The following is a 10,723-nucleotide window of genomic DNA, read 5'->3' as shown; positions in this document are numbered from 1 at the left end:
TACGATGTGGTAGCAACAAGCAAGCCTGTGTTTCTGCAGCCATAAGCAACTGTCTCCTTCTTATATAAGCATTCCAACAAAGGTTTAATTTTGTTTCTTACCTTCTCTTCCTCACATATTTCATAAATGCTCTTTCTTGTAAGCTCACTTTCTGCTCTGAGCCACCGAGTCAGGTGAACTGATCTGGTAATAACTGTCATTGGCCTCCTTCTGCCTTCTTCCTGTCCATGCATTGAGGTTAGCAATGGAGATGTTCCTCTGAGCCTGAACTGAGAGCCTCCTGCCCACATGAAGAGCTGCAAGAGCCACTGTTGCTGTGGTGGCAGGTAGAGAAACAGTGCTGAGCAGAGGTGGAAGAGGTAAGGGAGTGACTGCACACGTGCCAGCTGCCAAGACATCACACTGTGGTTCTCCTGAATGACTGCTCTTTGAACACAGCTTGTTTCTTTATTACAAACATCCGTGCCTCTGCATTTGTTCTTGCTCACATAGGTAATGGGATTTTAAGGAGAATGGACTTGAAGTATAAGTTTTCAGCACTCTGTTCCCTAAACTACTTATTATACTTAGGAACATACAGATGTGTCTTCCAATACTACTGCAAATGGTAAACAGACACATCTTTTATAGCCTTGCTGTAATACATGGAGTTTTAGCTTGCTAAGTGATTTCTCTTTCTTGTCTCCTATCTAAAATGCAAATGATTGTCCTTAATAGTTCTGGACAGAAACTTTATTTTTGACACCTTCAGTCTCCTTCAGCTCTGAGCAGGACTTAAACTGTTTTCAAGTGACAGGTTACCCCTGGTTCTTATTAAAAGTATTTCGTATTTCTATTCCACCTGTAAAGACTGCAGAATTAGAAGCAGCTTTTAAAAGTTTTAGCAGTGATTCTTTCTGCTCATTTATGTGGCTCCTACTGACACAGTGTGCAAGTACTAACAACATTCCTTGAAACAATGCAGTGGGGAAGAAAAGCTTTCTTTGCTGCTCAGCAGCCCTGGTGCTAAGAGACTTAGGTTATGGCCCAAAACAATACATAGGCTTCAGTTCTTACTGTCACTGATGTCTGTGACAAGTTCAAAGTCTAGAGTCTTCCTCTGATTTGAACTTTAGATTATATGAAAATGTTAGTCTGCTATGAGAACTGAATGTATGTATCTGCACAGAAAAACAGCTAGCTGATATTACTAATAAAATACCACAACCACAGGTGTGAATGTTTATTTGAAAGAAAAGTCACTGCATATAATTAAAAAGTCTTTTTCTAAACAGCTCCTCCAGCATAACTGCCTTTTTCATGAGCCCTTGCAGCTCTGAAGCTAAAGGAATCTGTAATTGAAGTCGTAATTTCTTTTGCCTATGGAAAGTACTTGAGAGCAATGTACTGGGTACTGCTAAGTAACGGTCACTGGGTCAGGAGGATGGGACAGGTCACAGATATAAATTCTAATCTATTAGGAGCAATGGTGTCAAAGTAATATTTGTAATGTTCTTTAAGAAAAAAAACCACACAAAAGCACACTTCTGAGCATTCTTGTTTGAAATATGCAAGAGGTTTAATTGTACTTGACTTCTGTAGTTACAGAATTCTAACCACTGTTTCACATTAAAAAAAAAAAAAAAAAGACATTTCTCAAAATGCTAAATATCAACTGTAAGCCACAGATAAGTATCCACTAAGAGCAACATAATCAAGATTGTACTGGGCTTGTATTCTTAATTCATTAGTGGAACTGTAAGGCCCTCTTCTGGATTATAAATTACTGCATGGCCAAGCAAAGTACATGGAAAGATTAAAACCAACCAGCACTAGGAAAAGATACAGTATCTCACAGATATTTCATTCTTACTATTACCAATTTCACGTTCTTGTTTTCCTATGTACGTGCCCATTTCAGTTACTACAACTTAGTAGCTGGGAATAACTCCAACTTCTTAACAGATTCTTAACAATAAAGCATTTCTTATCCTAATATTCATGAGAGATCTTCTGCAACTCTGTATGAAAACCCTGCTTTCTGAAAAACCAAACAGTGCTTGCTTATGCTCATTAGCAGTAGCTTATACAAATTTTACACGTTTCTGTAGTCTATATGACTTTATGGAACTTGTTTGAAAATCTGGTTTATGCTAGAAGAAGTGTTCAAAAAGAACTGCTACAATGGTCTTATCTGAAATCTTCAAGGACTGTCCTGTGCCTTATATGCCTTTTGACTCAACCTACACACAAAAACTGTGAAGGTCTTTAAAATGCAATCTTCCAAAAGATTTACTTACTTGCCTAAGCAAACATTTGAAAAGCAAGATGCTTCTCCAGACAGAAGGGAATAAAATACTCTAGAATGTGCTGTGCAGAATGGCATCATTATAATGGATCCATCTGGCTGTAAACAATGCAACCTGGACTGCGAATTTTCCTCTCACTCATGAACAGTCACTTATTCTTCTGTTTGGGAATGTATAATAACAGAAAATCACAGACATACATAGAGATGCAGGAAAAGCCAGCATCTTATTAGTAGAAACGCTTCACAGAACACATTTAATACAGTTTTATTTGACTGCACATTCTGAGAAAGAAACACACCGAAGAAAACTTCATGTATCGCGTTTTGGTGCACCTCTAACTCTTGTCACCGTAGGACTACTTCCGATTGTCCTTTTTCCGTACTTTTGATTTTGGTGCTACAAAAAAGAAACAGGGAAAAAACACCAGAAGTGAATTACAAAACACGAGTGCCAGCACTGTCTGAAGTTACATTGTGGGATCAAAATAGATCCGCTAACGTGAAACCTACCATTGGGATTTTCTTGTCTGTAGAAAGCTTTTAACATCTCCACTGCGTCTTTGGCACGATAACCACCAATGCACTGTTCAAATCACAATGGTGAGAATCTGAGAATTACACAGGCCGTGTTTTACAATAATGTCTTAAGTAAAGAATAATTGTGCTGTCTACACTGTACTGTACTGTCTGTTCTGCTAGTTTAACGTATACCTTTAACTGCTTGAAGGTCACAGAATTTCCTTTCCAGGTTCCTAATACATTTTAAAAACACGATGTTGAGGCTCAGTAGAGTTCATAATTTCCCTAGTAACTTAAAAGTTACAAGAATGTTCTCCTTTTTTTCCTCTGAACATATAGAAAAATTAAATATCACGTGCCACTGTCAACAAATGAACAACTTGCAGTTTGGACTCTACAAATTAATTCAGATGGGTAGTCTGACAGAAGGATGCTTAAGACATTAATAGTAGACTGCCAAAGAGTACTTGTCCACTGATCGAAATCCTTTCTGAGCCTTGAGCCCTTAATGTTTATTTACAATGCTGAATTTTATTATTTTTTACATTCACTAAATCATAAAGTGTGGAAAAAACTCTTGTCAATACTCGGGTATAACACAGGATAATCTACAATTGTTTATAACTTAATAAATGTAAGGCTATAGTTTATCTCTATACATGCATATGCATGCATAGGCATTTAGGTATATAATGCCATAAACCATCTACAGTTATGTATATTATACCTCTGTTCAACACTTGCCCAACCTTTCTTAAATGAGCAAGGTGCCTGTTTCTCTCCATACACTGTTCCAGTGATTCAGTAACCTTATTTTTCAGAAAAGCTTCCTCATGCCTAAATTAAATCTCACCTGCTACTTTTGTAGTCTGTGTTTATTTTGAGATTTGAACTATATGAAGTAGATCTAAGGTAATGCATTTCACCTTATTTATGTATGGACTGAGAACACAAACACGTCATACACTCACTTCCAGTGGCTCAGCTAAAAAACAATAGCCTACTACACTGCTGTTAGTCGATCTCTGTTGTGTGTTTGTACAGTCTGCACTTAAAACAATTTTTTCCTTCTCTCCCTCTGTAGAATACTGTTATTGTTCTAAGTAACACACATATTTTAGATATATTTATTCCTTACTTTGTACCATGAGTATAATTCTTTCCTTTCCTCTCTGATAGATCCTTTTAAATAATTTATGACTGTTATCAGGCTTTCCCTCAGTTTTCTCTAAGGACTTAATTTTTTGTTTTCTTGTTAGGTCAAGTATACTTGACATCTGCTCATCTTCCACCTGGGTCCCCTTAATCTGATCCATAACATTCTCAAAGCATACTAACCAGGCCAGGCACACTATATTAGCTGAAAACAAAGGAAAACATTTTATAGCTTACTTCAAATGGTTCTCCCGTGTCTGCGATATCATCAGAGGAAATGCTCAAAACTGAGCCACAACCTCCAAATCGCTCATTTCGACAGCCATATACAACTCGTGGAATTTATGTGAACGAGTTAAGGTATGAAGTGAAATGCAAGCAGGACGTAAAGTAGCCTGATTCTCATTAAATTTTACTAAAATGTACTTGTACTTTTCAAACTAAATTAGTTTGCGCTGTAATTCCTCCCTCCTAAAACCAAAATTAACTTCTGAACAATCTAAGATGCATTGCTGAAATTGTACATTCAGTGTTTCTCAGAAGATAAGCATGAATCCCAAAACATAAAGCCATGTAGCACTGTTCAAAACCCAACACTAAACTAAGATCATCCTACGTTATGTACTAACATATTTCTAAAGTGTATTTTTATATCCTTGACAGGCTGAGGGAGCTGGGCTTGTTCACCTGGAGAAGACAAGGCTGCGGGGTGACCTCATTGCAGCCTTTCAGTACCTAGAGGGAGCCTACAAACAGGAGGGGAGTCAACTCTTTGAAAGGGTTGATAGCTGCAGGATGAGGGGAAATGGTTTTAAGTTGAAGGAGGAAGATTTAGGTTGGATGTCAGGGAGAAGTTCTTTACTGTGAGAGTAGTGAGATGCTGGAACAGGCTGCCCAGAGAGGTTATGGATGCCCCATCCCTGGAGGTGTTCAAGGCCAAGTTGGATGGGGCCTGGCAGCTTGGTCTAGTATTAGATATAGAGGCTGGGGGCCCTGCCTGTGGCGGGGGAATTGGAGATTCACGATCCTTGAGGTCCCTTCCAACCCAGGCCATTCTGTGATTCTGTGATTCTTAAGATAAATTGTTGTGATCGTTGCACCATTTCTCTTTCACTCTTGTTATTTACCATACACTAAAAGGAGGATGATACAGACTTTCATACAGTAAGGTACCTCTGTTGGCTTTGCCTGACACTATCAAACTCTTCTCTGTGGGCTTACTATGAAATGACTATCACTTTTACTTATGGTTTCCCACCATGAATATCATGAAAGGATACTCATCAAGCGCAAGGCAGCCGCGCACATGATGCAAGGCTCTACAGTTACATACAATACCGAATGAGAAAACACTTCCTCGTGATCTTTCTTGTGTTGCTGGCACCACTCAAGGACCTCATCAATTGCCACCATTTCTGCATGTCGAGTAGCCTAGGAGATAAAAAGAAATATTTTCTTTAACTTTGGATAGATACGCAGCTTCCACCATCTCACTTGTTCAGATGCAATGGAAGTAGAATAGAAAGTCATAAAATTAATCTTCACTCAAGTCAAAGATACAATGGTCAATCTAATCTTATAATCTAATTTATCAATAGTTCAATTAATTTCACTTCTATGAAATATTTAAGATAATAATTTCTTGAGAAGTCTAATTCAAGCACACCACTCTGCTTGTTCAAACTGCAAAAGAAATTTCATGAGAAAATATTTTCAATTCCGTGCAGTCCCAGCTGTAGGAGAAATCTTCAACCCAGCACACACAAGATCCACAAGCTCAAACCAGTTTTTTTCTTCGACCTGTTTTTTGGTCACGCCAGCATAGCATAAGATGAGACATGAAAATTCTACTTGCAGTTAAAGGGAGATCCAAAGCCCACTACAACAATTCACATAGCCCACAGCTTGCTCCCAAAGACCAAGAATGCCTGCCAGGTGAATTTCTCTGGCAATAGTAAGAAACTGCTCCTACCTGGTACCTTTCCATCTCTGAGGATTTTCCTCTGTCTGCACAGAATGAATGTATTCTAAATACACATTAACTTCTGTGTATTTCTGGAATTGCTTGGCCTACAATGTACACACAGTATTTTCAGTCTGTATGAGGTTTAATGCCGTTCACTAATACATACATGTACAGTCAGATTCTCATGTAATAGGCAGCAGTGTACTTTGCCAGTCAAATCTCACAGAAGAAATATCACAAAGCACTAGATATGAAAGGATTCTCCAGTTACAGAGCCTGGTACTTATTTGAATTAAGGTTGTCAGCATTCTCCTTTTTAATCTCCTTTGGAAAATGGAGGTTTTTGACCCATGAATTAGACTAAGACTTCAGCAATCCAAAGTATACTTCTACCTCTGCTAAATAAGTCTTTGTGTGATCTTAAATAACTTCCTGTCAATACATGAATTTACATTAATGTTTCAGCCTTGTGAAGATCAGTGGGGATAACTGTAAGATGCTGTAAACTATATGGCACTCACGCATCTATCGAATTGTGATAAGTTTAATGTTGTTTTGAAATGTTTTAAAACTCCTACAGAGATTTATACTGCCTGTGCCCACACTAGTAAATAGTGCAGTGAAACAGGAGTGTATCTTCAGAGTAAGACTTGACATCAATGCAGGGGAGTTCACGCTGGATCAGTTCCAGTTTAGTTGTATGGAGTATGTCCATCAGCAGCTGGAGTGCATTAGGTATGCTCCAGCAGTGCATCTTCATGTGAAAGGAAGAGTTTGCCACCTGTGAGACACAATCCAAAGCCTGGTAAGCAGACAAGAAACTGATTCCACGAGTGCATTTGCAATCTGGACTGTCATCGTAACGAATCTACTCAGAATAAAAACATGGATCTGAATCAATATGTAGACATGACTCCTCCAGAGCTACCAGTGAAATACTGCCATGAAGGTTCCCTTGCTGAACAAAGAGAGTGCATCAGCTGAAGTCTTCGTGCACACACCTTACGAAGACATCAAACACAAAGCCCTCTTGCACACTGATCCCTCTGAACTACAGCCACTGTAACACACGAGTGTAAGTTGAGGCTATTCTAATTTTGTCCCCCTAAGATCAGGACAATACATCAATGCCACATTGGCTTTTCAACTCCTCAGCAACCCTAGCTGCAAACGTAGGCAAGTTAAAGCACAGTGTCCGTACAGACACTGACTAGATCATGTTAACTCATCAGACACAGCCATTATTTTTTTCCAAGTAAAGAAAACTACTTCTAAAAAATCATGAAAAATATGGAAAAAACAAACAGTAAATTTTGATTTACTATTTCTCATCACAAGTGGGCACCCAATGAAATTAGCAGGCAGCAAATTTCAAACAAACAGAAGGAAGTACTCTTTCACCAAGCAAGTAATTAAATTGTGGCACTCATTGCAACAGGATGCTATGGAAGCCAACAACATAAAAGAGTTCAAAAAATGTTTAGACAGATTTGTGGCGGATATGTGCACACACAGCCATCAGCAGCAATGATCCAGACACAGTCTTGGGCTCTGGAAGTTACTCCCAAAGCTGTTCACTTCCAGAAGAGGAAAGGACATGCAAGGGAAAGGGTTCCACTTGTCTTTTCTCAATTCTCCTTAAAGCCTCTTATAGTGTTTCTTCCTTAAAGCCTCTTATAACGGTCATTCTTAAAGACAAGATATTGGAGAAAAAAATCCTGACCTTATAGATCTGTCTTTAGGTTTTAAATTGAGCTATGCCTTGACAGTATTTTAACGACACACTCTGTGTAAAATAACATATGAAAAAAGACAACTTTCATTTTGATTCGCCAACTCAGTTTTTAATTTTGTTGTTGTGAAGTCAAGACAACAAAAGCAATTAAATGTAGAAACGGGAAAACTATTAGAGAGTGGCAGATGGTATTTCAAGGAGGAACTATTTTAAGCTGATGTCACCAGGTAAAAAGCCTTGAGATATTAAAAGAGTACCCCAAGCAAAGCCAAATGTTTTCATAGACAAATAAAGATACCATCAGCACCCTGAAAAGCTTACCTTCTAGAACTCTGACAAGAACTAACAAGTGAGAGCAAAGGAGGCCAGTGTTCAAAGTTCTGTCTTGTCTTGCTGCTTCATTAGTAGTTTAAGAGTGTGAGCAGTGTTTCAATTCCAATTATCACATACTGTATGTGCAAGATGCCGTGGGCAAAGACATGTGCTACAATGACCCAACAGGAGATAACAAAGATGAGGAGTCTGCAAGTATCAACAAATGACATATAGGAAAGAACACTTTAGTGGGAAGCATATGATTGCATCACAAATGAAAATAAAGATGCTAAAAAAATAGTTCAGGTTGGGAAGGGTCATACAGATTAAAAAGAAGAAATTGTAAGGTTGGTCTGAGGCAAGACTGTGAATAAGCAAGCTAATGTGGGAGAAGCCAGAGGGAACACAGTGCTGGCACCAGCATGTGAACTTATTGCCAGGCTGTTGAAAACTAGTGTCTTACACAGACATTTGTTGCACTATTGCCCAATGAATGCAAGTAATGACACATCTAATAATTTTGAAATGGTGATGCCACAGCCATGCTCCTAAATAAATAAAATAATAAAAACACATAAAAACATCATCCAGTATCAACACTTTCCAGAAGAATATGATGATCAGGAATTCTGAAAATTACTCACACAGAGTAAGAAGCAGCATCTCAGATGTTTGTGTGTTTTGCAATGGACACACTGGGCAGAAACAGAGTATGCAGGGTAACAAGAGACAGACTGAAAAAATCTGAAAGCTTTTAGCAACTACATTTTTTGGACAAGATGAGCAGATTAGGAACAGGATAAAAGAAGATGTAAAGAAGACACTGCTTGCACCTAACTGCAGTCCCTTAGAACAGAGGAAGGACTTACACAAGGAGAAAACAGGGAATTTATTTGACATAAAGCCTTGTGGTGATTTGATTCCTAAGAAGGGAAGAATTGTAGGGAAGGACTGCAGACTGAAATGAATACAAAAGTAAGCAAAGAAGAGAAATTACACTGGAAAGATAAATACCTGCTCTGAGAAAACCTATCAGCAATGATGCTCAAGGATCATTTTTCTTTCTTTCTTTTTTTTTTTTTTCAGTTGGGACATGGGCATTAATTGGAGAAATACCTATATAATGTAAGCTACACAAGCTACAAACATGTGATGAGAGATGTGATAAAAATAAACAGGGTCAGAGTATCACTCAAGAAGCGGATGGTTTTAGGGACAGCAGTAGGGAGAAAAAGAACACAAAGTATAGCAAAACAGTATTAAAGACAAAGGCAGCTCCAGACAAAATGGGCAAATTTTTTTCCAGGAAGAGTGGGAAATACTGCTGCTATCAATCGAGACTTAATAGAAAGTCCATCTGGAATAAAACATAGTCTGGTTAACCGAATTCATGATCAAAGCTGGAATGGATGTACAGGAGAAGAATAAGAATGAATGCAAACACACAGACAGTCTTTTGAGAGGCTTGGGGAAAAGAGGGGAAAACAAAACCCCAAAGAAGGTATGACTTTAAATACATCCAAGCTGCGTAAATCAAAGAACATTGTTTCAAGCTTAAAGAGAGTAGATTTAAGTTGGATATAAGGAAAAAGTCTTTTACAGTGTGGGTGGTGAGGCACTTGAAGAGGCTGCCCAAAGAGGTGGTGGATGCCCTGTCTCTGGAGACATTCAAGGCCAGGCTGGATCAGACCCTGGGCAACCCAATATAGCTGTGGTGTCCCTGTTCGTTGCAGAGGAGTTGGACCGGATGACTTTTAAAGTCCTGTACTGAGGACCCCACACATGGACACAGTACTCCAGGTGAGGCTTAACCAACTCAAAAGATTCATTTTCACTTTTTATTCCACCCTGAGATTAGATGCATCAACTACGAATTACAGCCAGATCCTGCACTCAGATCCACTTACACAGATCTTCCAAGATCCCTGTTGATTTTAATGGGCCTCTTAGCATGTATAAGATCTAAGATTAGGGCTAAAATTGCAAGCATCAGGTCTAAAGTTCAAAGGTACATTTTTAGAGGTAATCACTTTGCCAAAGAAATGATTTCTGTAAATAAGATGTGGGGTTTTGTTAGTTATCCACTTTCCCTAGTCCTTGTCTTCTCCCTCACCTTCCAAACTGAGACTTTTATTCATTTACGGATTCTCTCTGTTAGTGCGGAGGTGTTTAGCTGGACGAGGATCAAGCGGTCCTATGATCCTGTCAGTACGAACCGGAAGGCCCGGCAGCCGTCCGTCTCCCCAAGCGCCCGCCAAGCTGCCCAGGCCCGCTCACATCCCGTCTCAAAAGCGACCCGTGGCAGAACCGCGGTGCCGTCAGCCGCTCCCCGCCGAGCGCGCAGACCGCGGCGCCCCGCCTCACTCACTCACTCACGTTCTTGGTCTCGTTCACCTCGTTCCTGCCCTTCCCGATCGCCGCGCCGTCGTACACCAGCAGGCAGCCGACGGGCACCTCCCCGGCTTCCAGCGCCTCCTGAGCCTGCGGACGGACACGGCGCGGGGCCGCGTTAGTGCGGGGACGTGGGACGGCCCAGCCCCGCCGCGCGGCCGTCCCGGCTTCCCGCCGTGCTGACCATGAGGAAGGCCCGCTCCATCCACGCTGCCTCGTCCTCCTCCATGGCGGCCCGACAGAGCGCGGGCGCTGTTTCCGGGGGGCCGCACGGGGAGGCACCGCGGGCGGGGCCGCCGAGGGCTCCGCCGGGGGCTGCTGCCACCGCCCCTTCCGCTGACGTAGGGAGGCG

At 40.5% G+C, this 10,723-nt stretch overlaps 1 protein-coding gene across 1 annotated transcript; it reads right to left on the bottom strand.

Moving 5' to 3' along the window:
• Nucleotides 1-2,646: 2,646 nt before the first annotated feature.
• On the bottom strand, nucleotides 2,647-10,600 carry ADAT2 (adenosine deaminase tRNA specific 2; the record flags this gene model as incomplete). The annotated part of the gene is made up of 6 exons (XM_079550337.1): nucleotides 2,647-2,687; nucleotides 2,801-2,873; nucleotides 4,202-4,308; nucleotides 5,245-5,395; nucleotides 10,357-10,461; nucleotides 10,556-10,600. 6 exons carry the CDS (start codon nucleotides 10,598-10,600, stop codon nucleotides 2,647-2,649), a joined length of 522 nt encoding a protein of 173 aa, XP_079406463.1.
• Between the last annotated feature and the right edge of the window lie 123 nt (nucleotides 10,601-10,723).

Source organism: Tetrao urogallus (assembly GCF_951394365.1).
Source record: "Tetrao urogallus genome assembly, chromosome: 2".
In the NCBI taxonomy this organism is placed as follows: Eukaryota; Metazoa; Chordata; class Aves; order Galliformes; family Phasianidae; genus Tetrao; species Tetrao urogallus.
Note: the sequence above shows the minus strand (reverse complement) of the source record. Positions and strands in the feature narration are given on the sequence as shown.